Source organism: Mytilus edulis, chromosome 8 (genome assembly GCF_963676685.1).
Source record: "Mytilus edulis chromosome 8, xbMytEdul2.2, whole genome shotgun sequence".
NCBI classification, from domain to species: domain Eukaryota; kingdom Metazoa; phylum Mollusca; class Bivalvia; order Mytilida; family Mytilidae; genus Mytilus; species Mytilus edulis.
This window is the reverse complement of record NC_092351.1, coordinates 58,907,423-58,923,324: the sequence shown is the minus strand read 5'-3', so window position 1 is coordinate 58,923,324 and position 15,902 is coordinate 58,907,423. Positions and strand designations below refer to the sequence as shown.

Below are 15,902 nucleotides of genomic sequence, written 5' to 3'. Positions count from 1 at the left end.
GAATTTTAATGCATATGGACATATAATGAACTATTTCTGCATCGAACGCATACTCAGTTATTATACACATGTTATATAGATGTAGTGAAACTATACGAGCTATCCCTTATAAACTGTTTTCACGATATTCAAGGATTTATGGAAAAAGGGTTAATACAGTGGACTATGTTCCTTGGAATGTTTCTATGAATAAAATATATCATACCTTTTGGAATGATTATCGTAAAATGACCCTTTTCTTGGTTTGATACATCAATATTGATCTGAGGTCTGGAATAATCAAATAGATCAATTTATGAGAAATGCTGTTGTTATTTCATTTATCATGTAAAATTTCAGATCTTTAAGATTACCATGGTCTTTATCACTCATTATGAAACATAGATACCTAAACAGGAAAAGATATACAACATGTACAAACGATCCTTGATTATAAAAGCAAAATACGCAGCGATGTTAAGGCAATTCGATTAGATTTGGACCTGGGCAGATAATCTCGTAAGGACCTCATTACGATTCATATAATGATTCATTAATGGCGGAGCGTCCGTAAGCTGCGTCTAACGGTAAATCTGTATAGAATTTATAAATATGGAATGGATAACATACATATAACAAGAATGTGTCCCCAGTACACGGATGCCCACTCGCACTATCATTTTCTATGTTCAGTGGACCGTGAAATTGGGGTCAGAACTTTAATTTGGCATTGAAATTAGAAAGATCATATCGACAGGAACATGTATACTAGGTTTCAGGTTGATTGGACTTCAATTTAATCAAACACTCCCTCTACCAAAAACATTAACCTGAAGCGAGACAGACGAACGAACGAACAGACGGGCGGATGGACGGACGGACGGACGGACGGACGGACGAACAGACACACAGACAAGAAAACATAATGCCTCTCTACTATCGTAGGTTGGCATAAAAAAGAAGATATGGTATGATTGCCAATGATACAACTCTCCACAAGAGACCAAAATGACACAGAAATTAACAACTTATGTAATTGTACAGCTGTCAACAATTAGCAAATCCCATACGGCATAGTCAGCTATAAAAAGGCCACGAAATGGTAATGTAAAACAATTCAAACGAGAAAACTATTTAACTATTTTGATCTGAACGTCAGTGATGAGTCTTATGTAGACGAAACGCGCGTCTGGTGTAAAAAATAATAACTATTAACACCACTGGATCGATTCCACTGCCTGCTGGTGAATATGTCGTCCCCGCGGGTATCACCAGCCCAGTAGTCAGAACTGCGGTGTTGACATGAATACCAACTACATGGTCATTTTGATAAATTTCCTGTTACAAAACTTTTAATTTTTTGTTGTTATTTCATTTATCATGTAAAATTTCAGATCTTTAAGATTACCATGGTCTTTATCACTCATTATGAAACATAGATACCTAAACAGAAAAAGATATACAACATGTACAAACGATCCTTGATTATAAAAGCAAAATACGCAGCGAATTTAAGGCAATTCGATTAGATTTGGACCTGGGCAGATAATCTCGTAAGGACCTCATTACGATTCATATAATGATTCATTAATAGCGGAGCGTCCGTAAGCTGCGTCTAACGATAAATCTGTATCGAATTTATAAATATGGAATAGATAACATACATATAACAAGAATGTGTCCCCAGTACACGGATGCCCACTCGCACTATCATTGTCTATGTTCAGTGGACCGTGAAATTGAGCGACACTGGTGAGTCTTATGTAGACGAAACGCGCGTCTGACGTATTAAATTGTAATTCTGGTACCTTTGATAACTATTTACAAATAAAAGAGCAAAGACTTACATATTATGAATTGAAAGTACAAAGTCATGTATGTCATCAAATAATTGTGGCAGAAAAAAACAATGATCTAAAGTATTGTCATTATCTTGATAAAAAAAGTAATAATGTCATCTACATCTACACATCGACACTGACAGGTCAAAATGAATAAACATGTTTTGTATTTTTCTTTGATAAAATGCATATAAATATTGTATGAGGTGAAGAAATACAAAATAAAGAGTTATAAAAAAACATGTCATCTACACAAAAGAAAAAACAAAAACAAATGACAACATAATTTTCGATAACGGTGTTTGTGTTTAATTCAATCGTTGATTTTAACATTGAACAACCTGTTTTGCCTGACATGAAATTAAAGATAATATAATCTGGCCTATCATTTTTTTTACAAATGTAAGGATTTCAAGAGTCAAGAAACTCTAACACATAATGGTTAACGTTGTGTTCCTGTCTACTATACACAAAAAAAGGAAAATGTTTTATACTTGGCAATGAGACAACTATATATTAGAGAACAAGTGACGTGAATATTATCAACTATAGTTTACTGTACAGTCTGTAACAATTTGACCGAATAGAGAGCTATGAAACGCCTAAATAGGACAAATTTTAAAACAATTCAAGCACGAACAAAAGATTTTTAGGAAACAATAACCGATCAAAAAGATTTTATAAAGAACTAAAACAGAATACCACAGAATCACAGGCTAACGACTTTAGACTATTTTAAGTATATTTAATGATTTAAAAGAACAATGTTTTTTTCTGTTGTCCAAGTAGTATTACTTGACATACATTTGCTGCAAGTTATTCTATGCTTGGCCTACTTGAATAAAACTATGACCTAAATATGTTCTTGACATTGTGTACACATTAATCATGCATAAAAGTTTTATAAAAACAGTCATGAATTGATGCCTTGTTAACTGACTAGTTACTCACATTTAAAGACACACATATTAGTTGGCCTTGATTTGAATACTGTGTCCTTGGTTAATAATGACAAATCTTACTAAAGATTGTTTTTAAGAATGTTTAAAATCCGGCTTAGCGTGTCGGTCTAGTGAATAGCAGAGTTTTCTTTTCATATCCTTGAAATGTCTGTTAAATGCGATAATAAGTGTTTCAAACTAAATTAATCTTTACAGAAATGTTAGATGGCATGTGAAGAGTTGCCGTTTGGATTTAGAATTTTCAAATTGTCTCTTTTCACCATGGAAACAATGAGAAAAAAATATGTAGGGGTTCGAATTTCATGAAGCTTTATAAATGTAAATTTGAATGTGAAGATATTCCTTTTGACTTTCGAATATTAAAACTGGACACCGTTATCATTGAAACAGCAAACATGTCAAAAATTATAAATGGCCATAAACTTCATTCAAATTTACAAACATATATGTGCATTGACTGTGAACACCACGGCAGAAAAATGAATTACACATACAATGTAACGTTTATTTACTCATTCGATTGCAACATATCAGCGAGGTAACAAAAGGTCTTACATGTCTATTACACTTATATATGAAAATTATAAAAAAAGGTGATTTAAAATAACTTGTTTAAGATCCTTTTACAAACAGTTACATTTCTTACGCAGGTATCTGTGTAAGGGTACTGGAAAAAACCGTTCTACGTAGCAAGCAACTTGTTATATCAACAACGCTACATCTTATTTAGATGTGCAGTCTTGTTCCTTAATAAACTACTAATACACTTACTGTTGTAGGATGAATTTTAGTATAAAAAAAATATGACCATAGAATTTAAGAAAAGGTATCAAAAGTCATATGTACTTGGTGGCAAGACAATTTATATCAGCCTTCCCCATATTTAATTAAATCTTTTTTTTTATTGTTTTTTATTAATTTTAATTTTTTGTTGGTTTACGTACTGTGAAAAGACATGTACTTTAATCTCTATATAGTATATGACTGCCGTTAAAAATGTAAAAGTAAACTTGGATTTCAAAGTATACATCAAATACAATGTACACTTAATCTTATCGAATATGAATGTTCATAGTATACAGAAGAAGCGAAAAAAAGTATGTCCTGACCCCACCCCCCCCCCCCCCCCACAAAAAAACCAAACCTATGAAAATTACGTGTAATGTAAAAAAAAACCAGCCCTAAACTGTCTATGACGTAAAAGTTTGTTCGATGACGGAAACAATATCCGAACCCCTTATTTTCGGTTTTCTCCCTAACTAACCCAAACAGAAAAATCATCAGCGAGGATGACAAATGTGACTATGCAGGGTATCTATAGGACAACAATGCATATGACTAATTTATTGTGGAAGGAAGAGAAGCTTCACACAAAATGAGGTCTTCTAATTTAATAGTATAGATTAAATAAAATATGGTATTGTGATGGTCCGATACAAGAAGAAATTTTAAAACAAATTTAACCTTACCGAATTGCCATTCAGATATTATATATTCTCACAACCGTTTTTGTACATGTATACTAAGATGCCTCATTTGAATGTTTTAATTGTTTTATATAAATATATAAATTATATTAATAATACGATTATATTGATAAGTAAATCTTAAATTCACAAAATGTCGATAGAATAAATAAGCCTTTATAACAGGAATAATTGCAGGCGAATGATTTCAAAAAGAAAAAGGACAATGTATACTTAACCTCTTTATTTCTTGGCAGTTGTTATTTCCAGGAAATTTCTTCAATTCTATACACATATAATCTATATATTAAAAAATGAAAATTTCAATACTACAGTTATCAACAGTTATTATAAACAGCAATAAGCTTCAACACGCAAATTAGGAAGATTGAACAAACATTTTTTTATTAAACTACACAATTTGAGTCAGAAGTTTTGGCATCTGGCTAGTTCTGTTTGTAGATTTAAATTAAGTCGGTTTGATATTTGACCTAAATACACAGTAGTTCAATAAAATTAAATGAGATTCTTATCAGTTATGATTTTGTGAAAACCATCTCCCATGTTTGAACCCTCCCTACCAGTATGTACATTTTGTTAAAAAATAACGTAAGTCCCTAGGTTCAAGTACACACTTAAGTCCCAATTATTTAGCAATGCCCTCAATGTCAACTTTTGTAAAATATTAATATACCTGGTGAAAGGACAAGTTTATCAGGACAATTCATCTTGTAGCAAGAACAATCTTCCGTTGAAGGATCACAAAAACAATTGTTTTTACTTGCGTTCACAAAGCTGTATGAATGGGTATAGTCGCATCTGCATAACCTATCCGAAATTATTGTTCCGTTATCATACACTAATTGTCCCTCTTCAGAGCATTTGGACTTGTCAAACATGCATCGGCTATGGCCAGCTGTGGTTAATTTAATTGGTTGGTATCGATCCTTATCGCACTCTTTATCGTCGAGTTCACCCCTAATGACGAACTCATAACCTACAATAAATATAGAATTCAAACGTTAAATAGTTTTGTAGTTCACACTTAAGAAATTAAAACACGTTTTGAGTTTTTTAAACTGTTTTAATAGGTTATACTAAGTGGGATAAAGTGTATGCCATAATTTATTAACATACATGTCAAGTTTTGTTGTCAAATCACATACTACAGTTATGTATAGTAATACTAGACTTACACATACCTCAATAAAAAGGACAAAAGATCATGTAAACACATACTATATTGCTACATTGATTACAACAGTATGATCTTATCATGAATGTCAAAAGTTGAAGACAAATACGGCAATGATAACACTACGTTTTTTAACTAAAATAATGATGACATTATCTTAGATAAGTTGTCATCAAAAGCAAGTATCTATATATAAAAAAAGAAAATGTGATTTGATTGCAATTATTAGAGTTATAATGAATTAAATGTTATAAGTTAGTATAGACATCTGTTGGGCATTCAATTATGAGAACAAATAATACCGTATGGTCGGCTATAAAAGAAAAATATATATAATTGATAACAAAACAATTTCCAAAAAAAAAACCAACAGATATACATGAACCCACGACAGCCAATGAGCTACAGGATCCACACTTTGTGAAAGAAACAAATATAAAGGAGCATCACAAACAACAAAGTGTTATACAGTTGGTAAAAGGATAGTACCTCTGCTTGAATTTAAGAAGTGTTCAGATATTTTACTCCTACAATATTTGAGTTATTATTCAATCGTTAAATTATTGATCACTTCTGTAAATGTGTAAACCCAGAAATTATTGCGATTTTTTTTTATCATTACAACAAATTGCAATAATTTAAACTCGCACTTTGAAAATTCTTATATAAATTAAACAGAATTTTCCTCAATATCGCAAATGTTACAATTACATTTTTATAATCTAAAATTACAAAATCGTAAAACAATGAATGCACGCAATAATTTTGAATTTACAGTAGCAGTTTCTCAACAAATAGTTGGGACACTGATTGGAAAAATGTTGTTTGTGTATGGAATCTACCAACGAACCTACTGAAATCATTAGATCAAGGATATCAAATATTTGGCAAAGGTATCCCTTTTTTTAATGAAGTAAAAATACTCAATATCCCTCCGAAGAGAGAATTCAATGCACAATGAAAAAAAACTTTAATGTATGCAGAATACATTTTATCAATATAAAATTTGAGAGCGTACATAATTGTCAAATGTCACCCATACCTTTTGGAATATAGATGTTGTAAATGTACTCCTCGTTTGAATGTCAAACAAACTGCATGTTTTACCTCTGATATCGAGCCGCCTCTGTTGACTTTAAGTGAGGCAATGCCAATGAAAATGAACCAACGATTAATGGGACGTGCAACAGTGCTTCAAGATAAACAGCTGATGGCAAAATTAACTAATGGTTATGTCATAGCACAATGCATTACGTATCACCCTTCTTGTTTCGCTGTTGTATACAACAGAGGTATATCATAGAAGAAGAAAACATAATGTCGAAAGGATTAATATAGCATAACAGAGCCTGCATTAGCTGAGGAGGTAACAGGCATATTTGAAGCTCAAAGAATTCCGAAGAGCCAGTGGTGTTTTTATGAGTAATTCAGGCAAATCTATACGACTGCAGATTTACACTACTAGATTTCACTTCTGTATAGGTTCATTCTACGCACTTGAAGGACAGGCGTCTGCAGAAAATGACAGAACAAGAAACCAAACAAACGATAGAGATGTCCTTTAGATGTTTGAAACAAATGTAGGACTATATATCGTGTTTTCTTGTTATTACAAGGACACCATGCATATTGCAACGACGGCCGATGTATGATTAGCTGTAAGTTAGCTACTGAAAAGACAACATTTTATAAGTCTATGGTGTCTTTAGATATCGATGACAAAAATAAAACCCAAAAACACTTTGTTGCAGTTGGCGAAAATGATAGAACATATAATAGAAGATCTGATATTGAATAGCAGTTAAACAACGATGCTGGATCCAAGGACACGTTGTGGACACCAGAGAAAGATTTGGCGAGCTTCCCTTGAGTGGACGAAAAAAAATCTTCAATGTCTTTGACGATATAAATTACTCTTATTGTATTCTTGAGTTTTCTATGTTGTGTCATGTTTACTATTGTTTGTCTGTTTGCCCTTTCATTTTAAGCCATGACAATGTCAGTTTATTTTCGATTTATGAGTTTGACTGTCCCTCTAGTATTTTTTGTCTCTCTTTTACGATATACCGATTTGCGATTGATTACGAAGACAGCAGATGGGTTGTGGATACCCACTTGACAAAAAAATAGCAGACATTGCTGCAACAGGAGTTATACAAATGTTGATGAATGAAAACTAACTTTTGAAGATGTATTTGTTGTAGAGCTGGTCTGAACTGTACAACGATTTGTTCTTGTAGTTGTAAGAACGAAACATATTGGAAAAAATGATACAAGAATTCATCATTCGACCTCTCATTGTTTCATCAAAAATTGTTATCCCAATTATATCACTAGATTGCATGAGTTTTTATCAACCTAACCGGAAGTGGTAATCTATTTTTACAATTCCTGTATTTTCATGTCATTTCTAGTTGTATGTCAATAGTTTTCATCTCCTGTATTACGTGTTAAACAAGTTGTGAATCTGTTTTCAATCACTACTATTGAGCTCAATTATGTGAGTTCTAAATTCAAGATGGCTGCCGTGAAAAACAAATGTTTGCTACACCTCTGATATGTTTAAGAACATCATAAAGAACGTTTGTGCCAAATCCTATGCTTGTATCACCATTTGCATGACTATGTCAAATGTCGGTACTAATCCAACCCATCTATGGTAGTAACAAGTGGTTTTTGTTTTTGACCAACAAACCGGAAGACGTCTTGATAAGTTTGGATCAAAATAATTAAAACATTTTTCATCATTTGATAATTATGCATTACCAAATTACAGGTAGAAAGTAACAAAAAATAATAAACTGCTGGTTCATAAATATCATAATTTTAGATATTGATAACGAATTTGTTACCTTTGAACTTATTATTGCTAATACTATTGAATGAGTGTGAATAAAGGTTCTATTGAAGGAAACAGGAAACGAAATTTTGTTAACGTACAATTTTATCGAACAGATTTTACGCTTTTAGTTTTGCTAAACCATACAAATTTGATCGTTTTAGGAGTTGTCTCTACAAACACCGTATATCTTGCATGTCTTGTGTGTTAATCTCCTTTGCAACCGTGAACGAAATCCAACAAGTTACTTTTTTCTAAATTGCATTTTAAGGATGTACATTTTTAGAATTAAATGTTTTCTTTCTTTGGTTTATATGACTATAAAAATTATTGGTGAAGAAAATTTCATTTGGAGGTGCACTTCCTTTCTTTATACTGGCATTTAAAAGTCTCCATTTTTAATGATTTTTCCATCTATATATTTTGGGCTATTATAAAAAAGAGTTTCACAATAAAACGTGTGTTCACACTTTCACTACAGGTAAAATGGACCAATCTCAATAAATTTTACTAAAGAAAAGTATAGGTATGTGTAATTATAAAACTGTGATAAACATTGTGATGAAATTTTGTGTCAAATGTACCATCTTTATGACAATTTTATTGAAAATTTTATGAATTTGGAATTTTCTTGTTTTTTTTTTAAACAAAAGCATATTATTATAATTTCTTTGTTATAAATGATTAAAAAAAATGACATGGGATGAACATGTTCCTTGTAAAATCATTTCTTGTACCTCTTGCCCAATTTGCTAATTGGATCTGACTTGATTGGTTATAAAATACATCTTTAAGTCCTTAGAAGGATTCGGTCAATTTAAACCGAAGCTATCTTATATATAGTTAGTTCTCCTTTCGTATCTAACATACGTGATACAGACAGGAGTAAGGACATAAAGGCCCGAGTTTGATCCAAAAAATACAATATTTGACAACTTTTTATATTTTACACACATTGTTTGGAAATGCATAGAGCCAAAAAATATAAATGAATAACACAAGATTTTGTGTCTGAACTACATCATAAACTGCACCGTTTTCATTAAAACGATCAGAAATAAAAAAAAATGTATGCAGTTTCAAATTCACATTTCAGTTGCAGAAACATCGTCCGCAGCCAAAAACAACAAAATAATTAAAGAGAAGCTATACGATAACAATTGACATAGTCTCGGGAAATACAAAGTTGATTCTTGTGTGCGAACATACGTTGCCAATTTAAAACATACTTTAAAATAATTTGATGAAAAAGACAAGGGAAATACAAAACAAATACAAAATTTATTATTCATGTAAACTCGTTTAACGTAAAGTTTGTTTTTATTTTCAGGATATTTGGTACGTTAAATTAGTAACGACAAAATAAAGAATATACATGATACATTTTATTGCCCTTACTCTTTTAACTTATCAACCGTAACTAGAAGAGCCATGGTGTATCTTCTCTGGTCCACCAAACAAAAAATTGGTGAAAGTCATAGACCAAAGTCATGTTTTATATTTTGACTTTTGCTTTTTGTGTATCTTATTACATGATATTAAAGCTAGGTATGTAAGAACTAGTGCTAAATGATTAGATTTTTAAGACGGGGAAATAATACAACCAGTTAGATGATATCTTATAGGAGTTATTGCCCATGGAGTCTAAATATCAAAGGTTAATTGATTATTACTTTATGCTGTTACACTATAAAGACCCAGAAAATTTTGCAAATAAATTATGTGACATAATTATGATCATGAACAAATATGAACTGTGAGTGATATTGAGCAATCTTATAGTATCAATTTTTGCACCTTTGTAAGGGGAAATGCGTAGCATATATTTATTATTTGAATCAGCATACAGTTACATCGAAAATTACCATTAAAACCAGAAGTAGCTTATTATCTCTCTCATTAGAAAGATAAGTTTATAGAAACCTTATATTTGTTGAATCCGTGTAAAGTGAGCCATCGTATGGAAAAGGATATAACCTTCGAAAGGAGGCTGCTGAGTATCTCTATTATTTCAAGTGAAAGTACATGCAAACCATATATTATTTGAATTTGGGCAAGGAAAGCTATTGTATGACACCGGCAGTGGTATTTCTCAAAACTAGGTAGAAAATTATATCATATATTCCATAAAAAAATCAATAGACACCATATAGTTTTCCAATCAGAATGAACATGATCGAGCACATCTAGGACTGGACGATAATATGCACTTTAATTAACCAGATGTTACTATTTATCAATTATTTGGAATTAGGAATAGGGAGATGGGGTATGAGTGCCAATCCGACAACTCTACATTTAAGTTAACTGTTGATAAAAAGTTAAATAGCAAAAATACCGAACTTATTTAGTCTACATAAGTAAGGCCGTATATTGCTTATAAAAGAAATGGACAGGTACAGACAGTTTAATTTTTTGTACCGAAATATAATCCTAAATCAACATTACATTATCATGTATCACTGAACAAAAGTAGAAAATAGTTACATATGTGGAAACCGTTATATCGTTTTTTCAGCCGGCCTTCAGAAAAAGTTTGAGTCTTTTATCGTATGGTTCTCTGATATTTAAAAAAGTATTTGTGTGTTTATTGTCATTATAGTTTTTTTTCTAAAAATTTTGATAAAAGAATGGCTGTCATAGGTAATGTGTTAACCTACAGGTATTTACTATCGTGTGAGCTTTAGCTTAGTTTCAAAACATATAATACATTATAAAACGAAAATGATTCTATGTTATATGAAAAGTAACGTATGTTTTTATCAACACATAATTGCTACACTCTCTAAACAGTTTTGTCAAATCATATAATTACGAATTTACAATTGTTTATTGTTGATCACTCTGAGCTCATTTATTCCCGCGAAGTATTTATCTACAAAATTAAGGGTTCGAGTCAACATTATATAGATAAATATTGATGTTACCTGGTCTCTGTGTATCTGAATTTTTTTGGCAAATTTCTTTGTACACATTCTCATTATCATCAAACAAGCATAGATATTCCGGTTCACTTTTGTTGCACAGGCTTGTTGATCTCAGACTCCACTGTGACGTATGCGGACACATATTCTGGTTCAAACCAATAATTGCCAATACAGGTTTTGACATTGAAACCAAAACAATGACCTGCAAGAAAAAGAGACTTTAACAAGAGACATGTACATATTTTTTTTATTAGGTTTAACTACTTTAACAGTATAAAAGTACATTGCTTTATTCTAAAACATAACTACTACAACAGGAGACATGACAAAATTATGTCTATGAGCTAATAAACAACGTCAGCCAACCAGAACACGCGTAACATCCAAAATTAAATTATAAGGTGACATATTGGAGGGTTATGTCTTGAAATGAACCAGCCAAATTAAATGTTGAATTGACAAATGAGTTATGAACACCAAATACCAATTTTACTGATTAGATTAGACACTTGAGGAAGTAGCGCATTAGTGGTAGTTTATATATAACTTAGATCAAATCCGACATTTTGTTTAAACAGGTCCTGTCCAAAATCAGATATATGATAGATTTTTTTCACTCGTTTTGAGTTTTTATTACGTTTGATTTAATTAGTTTTCATTGACTTCCATTTTTTAAAATTTATTATGGAGTTTGGTATATGAGTTATAATCTGTTATGCATGTTCCTTGTTCGAATAGTTTTATGATTACCAGATGGTCAGATGACACTAGCTATTTATAAAAAAACATATAAATTTTAACTTCTAAATAAGCCTCATTAATTTCACAATAACGGATGTGCATTACGAAATATAATACTTCCCATTATAGATTTGTAAAAAAAAAAAACCTATACAAAACGAGATATGATAGCGTTTTTGCATTCAGTCCGTCCATGATCTTTTAAGATCCCACAACTGATGAAGTAGATAAGGTATGTTTGCAAATGAAACACCCATCCACCAACGTTCAAATAAAGTAGATATGGGCAATTATAGATAATAATTATACGGTTGTTACCCCAAATTCGTTTTTTGTCCATAGATTTATGAGTTTTGAACAGCGGTATACTACTGTTGCCTTTATAGGCAACCGTACGGCAAAATCCATCCCGTTTGAAAAAAGGATGATCTGGAATCATTGCCATTGAGACAGCTCTCCACATGACATCAAATGACACAGAAATTAACAACTATAGGTCATTGCACAGCCGTCAACAGCTAGCAAATCCCATACTACATACAGTTCGGTGCAGACCAAGCATTACATAAAGTAAACATGAGATATCACCGTGGGCATACATTTCGTTAGTTAATTTCAATTTTCGCGATAACTATAATTACGTTCACGCGGTTAAAATGGAAACTTATAATTTCTACCCGAGTAAATGGGCGTTAACTCTGTGTCTAGTTTGTCAGTGGTAAACGGGAGTTTACTACAGATTCACAAGGGTATGTTACGTGCATTTGAAAGAAAACGCACGTTTACTTTTCGCGATAACTGTCTAATTCCTAAAAAAAATGTAAAAGTATGTTCACTTGTACCATCTCGTCAATTAAGACAGACTTATCCATAACGATTATATAAATGATATCTGGGACGTCCGAAAAATATACTCGATCTGAACACGAATAAAACATTTGCCACTGAACGTTAGGCTACAAACAAATTCAATAAAACTACAGAATAAATTAACATTTTACTACTCCAAGACGATAATGAGAATGTATCAAGTTCGATGCATAAAATATATTTTGCTAATAAAATTTTATAAGAATGTACTCAGTGTAATGCACTGAGACTGTTCATAATGCATTGCTACACGGGTTTATCAAGCGTAGTGCCATACGCATATAGCCTCTGCATAATGCAATTGTATTGCTTTCTTTTTTTATATAAGATGTGTCTAACATACACATACAAAAAGAAAGAAAATAACGGTAATATGAGGCAAGATACTGTTATACTAAACAGTATATAAACAAACATGAAAAAAATAACATAAAGCAGAAAACGTTTAGACGTATCACGAGTAAGTTACTACTCAACTATACTGACAAATAAGACATATGGAAAATGTACCGAAAATACATATTTCAAACAACTAACCAAACAAACAGAAAACAACTCAGCACAAAAAAAAACCTAATACGTCGTATAGCTATGCAAAGTCAAACTCGGAAAACAGTCATCTTCCAAGATATTAATCTAACAAACTAAGTGTTCGTTGTCTCCGTAAAGAAAAATCCCTCTGCTTATATAGCTCTTTTTCGATTACAGAACTTGTAATATGATATGACTTCTGCCTATATAGAAATGATTGACAAATTTAAAAAAAAAATAGCAACAGGTGTTTTTTCCTGTTTTATTGTTGTATGCAATTTTAGAGAAAAAAACGTATTATGTTTAGCACTGAAAGACTACTTTGTTTTAAATTGACACTGCATTTTTAAGTACACTGTAAGAAGGTAATTCTTATACAATTCTTAACGAAAAAAAAAGAATCAATAAAACAAAAACAATAGTCCGATGTCATATACAATCGCACTTTTTTTTCTTCTCTTTAATGGCATATCTTACAAGTCTTACAGAAAATTTGCGTTTATGAACCCCGATTTGCTAATTCCTTTTTTTCACTGTAATGTAAACGTTGAGTTACATTGTTACTGTGAACCTACTTGTATTGTATCATAGTTACACATAGCCTGTATTTGAGCTCTATCACAATACAGCTTGCTTAAATAAGTATAAAAAAAACATGGAAGAACGGTATTAGTTTGCCATCCGGAAAACTGTATTTAACTCAACCGTCGTTGGTGGCTTTATCGAATGTGTTCAAACGTATTTTGCATAATGTTTTCTGCAGAATTTTTCAATTGGTTTAGTAACTCTGTAATTTTTGTATACATTTATCTTATAACAATTGCCGGGTAGATCCAAGTATGATTATGTCGTGTTCAAATATAACTGTAAATGAATATGAACATCCAGTTTGTAAGGAAAACGAGAAATTGAAGACAAGAAGATATCGTGTGATTCATTTTTTAAAAGCATTATATTTAATGTCGCGATAGACTTGATATATTGAATCTTTTAAAACAGTCTGAGACAATTGTTTCATTTTTAGTCATCAATTTGTTTTTGGTTTTACTATCTGCATACTTACAAGATATATAATCTGTACCATATTCCACCAAATTTTCACCTAATTCAGTCTTTGTATTTGTACAATATAATACTGATCCAAGTGATGTGAATGACATAAACACATCCAAACATTAAAATTTTCACCTAAAAAGCAATCATAATTAATTATGAAACAAATGCGGCATAATTGTGAGATAAGAAATAAATAAAAACCAACTAACAAACTCATGGCTTACACTTGGCAATGAGGAGAACGACGTGATGATTCGATTTAACCCTGTGTTGAATGCTTGCATTGGTGTCCATGATTAAAGAGATTTTATTTATTATAACCTGAAATACATATTTAAAAAGTATCTACAAATATAAGCTATCACGCTCTAGTTATACACTCTAACAATTCAACATAACTTTTAAAACATTAGGTGACTTCATGGGTGACCGGGTTTTTAAATGATTATATGAATTTGTCAAAGAGACTACCGTATTTACATGTTACAGTTAACATCAAGTATGTGTGTGACTTCCATACGATACACATAAACAACCTAATAGAGTAAACGCACGTATCATTGATGTACGCCAGGTAATTAAAGTATTGTATCTAGTATTGATTGACCTAGATGATAGGTAAATTGATATCTGCGGTGGTTTAAACAGTAGTTCAACTGAGCGTACAGTATCAATATTGTTTTTTTTTTCTGAAACGTAGAATGCCCAAGTGTTGTTTACGTCGTCATGGCTTAAAGGTTTGCATTTTATATAATACCCTGAGTAAATGTAGTGTTGTAGAAAATACAATATGGAGATTTCAGTATAATATTTAGTTGGGTAATTGTTTGGACAACTATTTTTAAACGCAACTATGTCATTGTGTACACATTATCTATTTTTTTTACAATTCAACACAATGTCTGATTTAAAATTGGATTATATATGAATAATTGATGTTTCTTTCTACTCGTTTTTCAACTTAAATTTCAAACATAAAGTGCACTTTCGTTTCCAAGAGTTCATTAGTACATTTAAACAAAATGTCCCATTAAGGGACATATATACTATGTTACGTGATACACGACGACATCATGTCTATATTAAATTTAGTTGTAATAAATAATAACAAATAACTCAATTATGCTAACAGACCTGAAATCTTCTAAAGTTATTCATGTGCCTCAAGGGATAACGGACGTTCTAACATTCCGTTACCGGATATATCTACACATATATCTACCTGAGACCGGAGGTTTAAAATAGGTTAATTCACCGACATGTAATTGTGTACGCCACAAATAGAAATAACATAAACAGAAATACATCAATACAAATTCAATACAAGTCAGTAATGAAAAAGAACGCATGTTGACTCATTATTAAAAATAAACTGATAATAATAAAAAAGAAAAACTTTTTTTCCTTCAAAACATCCGTATGAGAACGTCATGCACGCTCTTTATTTACCTATATTGAGTTATTTTCTTTCATACTATAGGTCATTCTTTCGAAG

The 15,902-nt window shown here is 31.4% G+C and overlaps 1 protein-coding gene across 1 annotated transcript in view; it reads right to left on the bottom strand.

Annotated features, from left to right (window-relative positions):
- The window catches only part of LOC139484224 (uncharacterized), a 37,666-nt gene extending 22,034 nt beyond the window's left edge, over positions 1-15,632 (bottom strand). Inside the window, exons 1-6 of the mRNA XM_071267958.1 lie at positions 15,542-15,632; positions 14,415-14,539; positions 11,210-11,411; positions 4,943-5,245; positions 4,488-4,548; positions 206-270 (exon numbers count right to left, since the gene is read on the bottom strand). Of these exons, the coding sequence (XP_071124059.1) occupies positions 206-270; positions 4,488-4,548; positions 4,943-5,245; positions 11,210-11,411; positions 14,415-14,435 (652 nt within the window). The 5' untranslated portion in view covers positions 14,436-14,539; positions 15,542-15,632. The remainder of the gene's footprint in view (positions 1-205; positions 271-4,487; positions 4,549-4,942; positions 5,246-11,209; positions 11,412-14,414; positions 14,540-15,541) is intronic.
- Between the last annotated feature and the right edge of the window lie 270 nt (positions 15,633-15,902).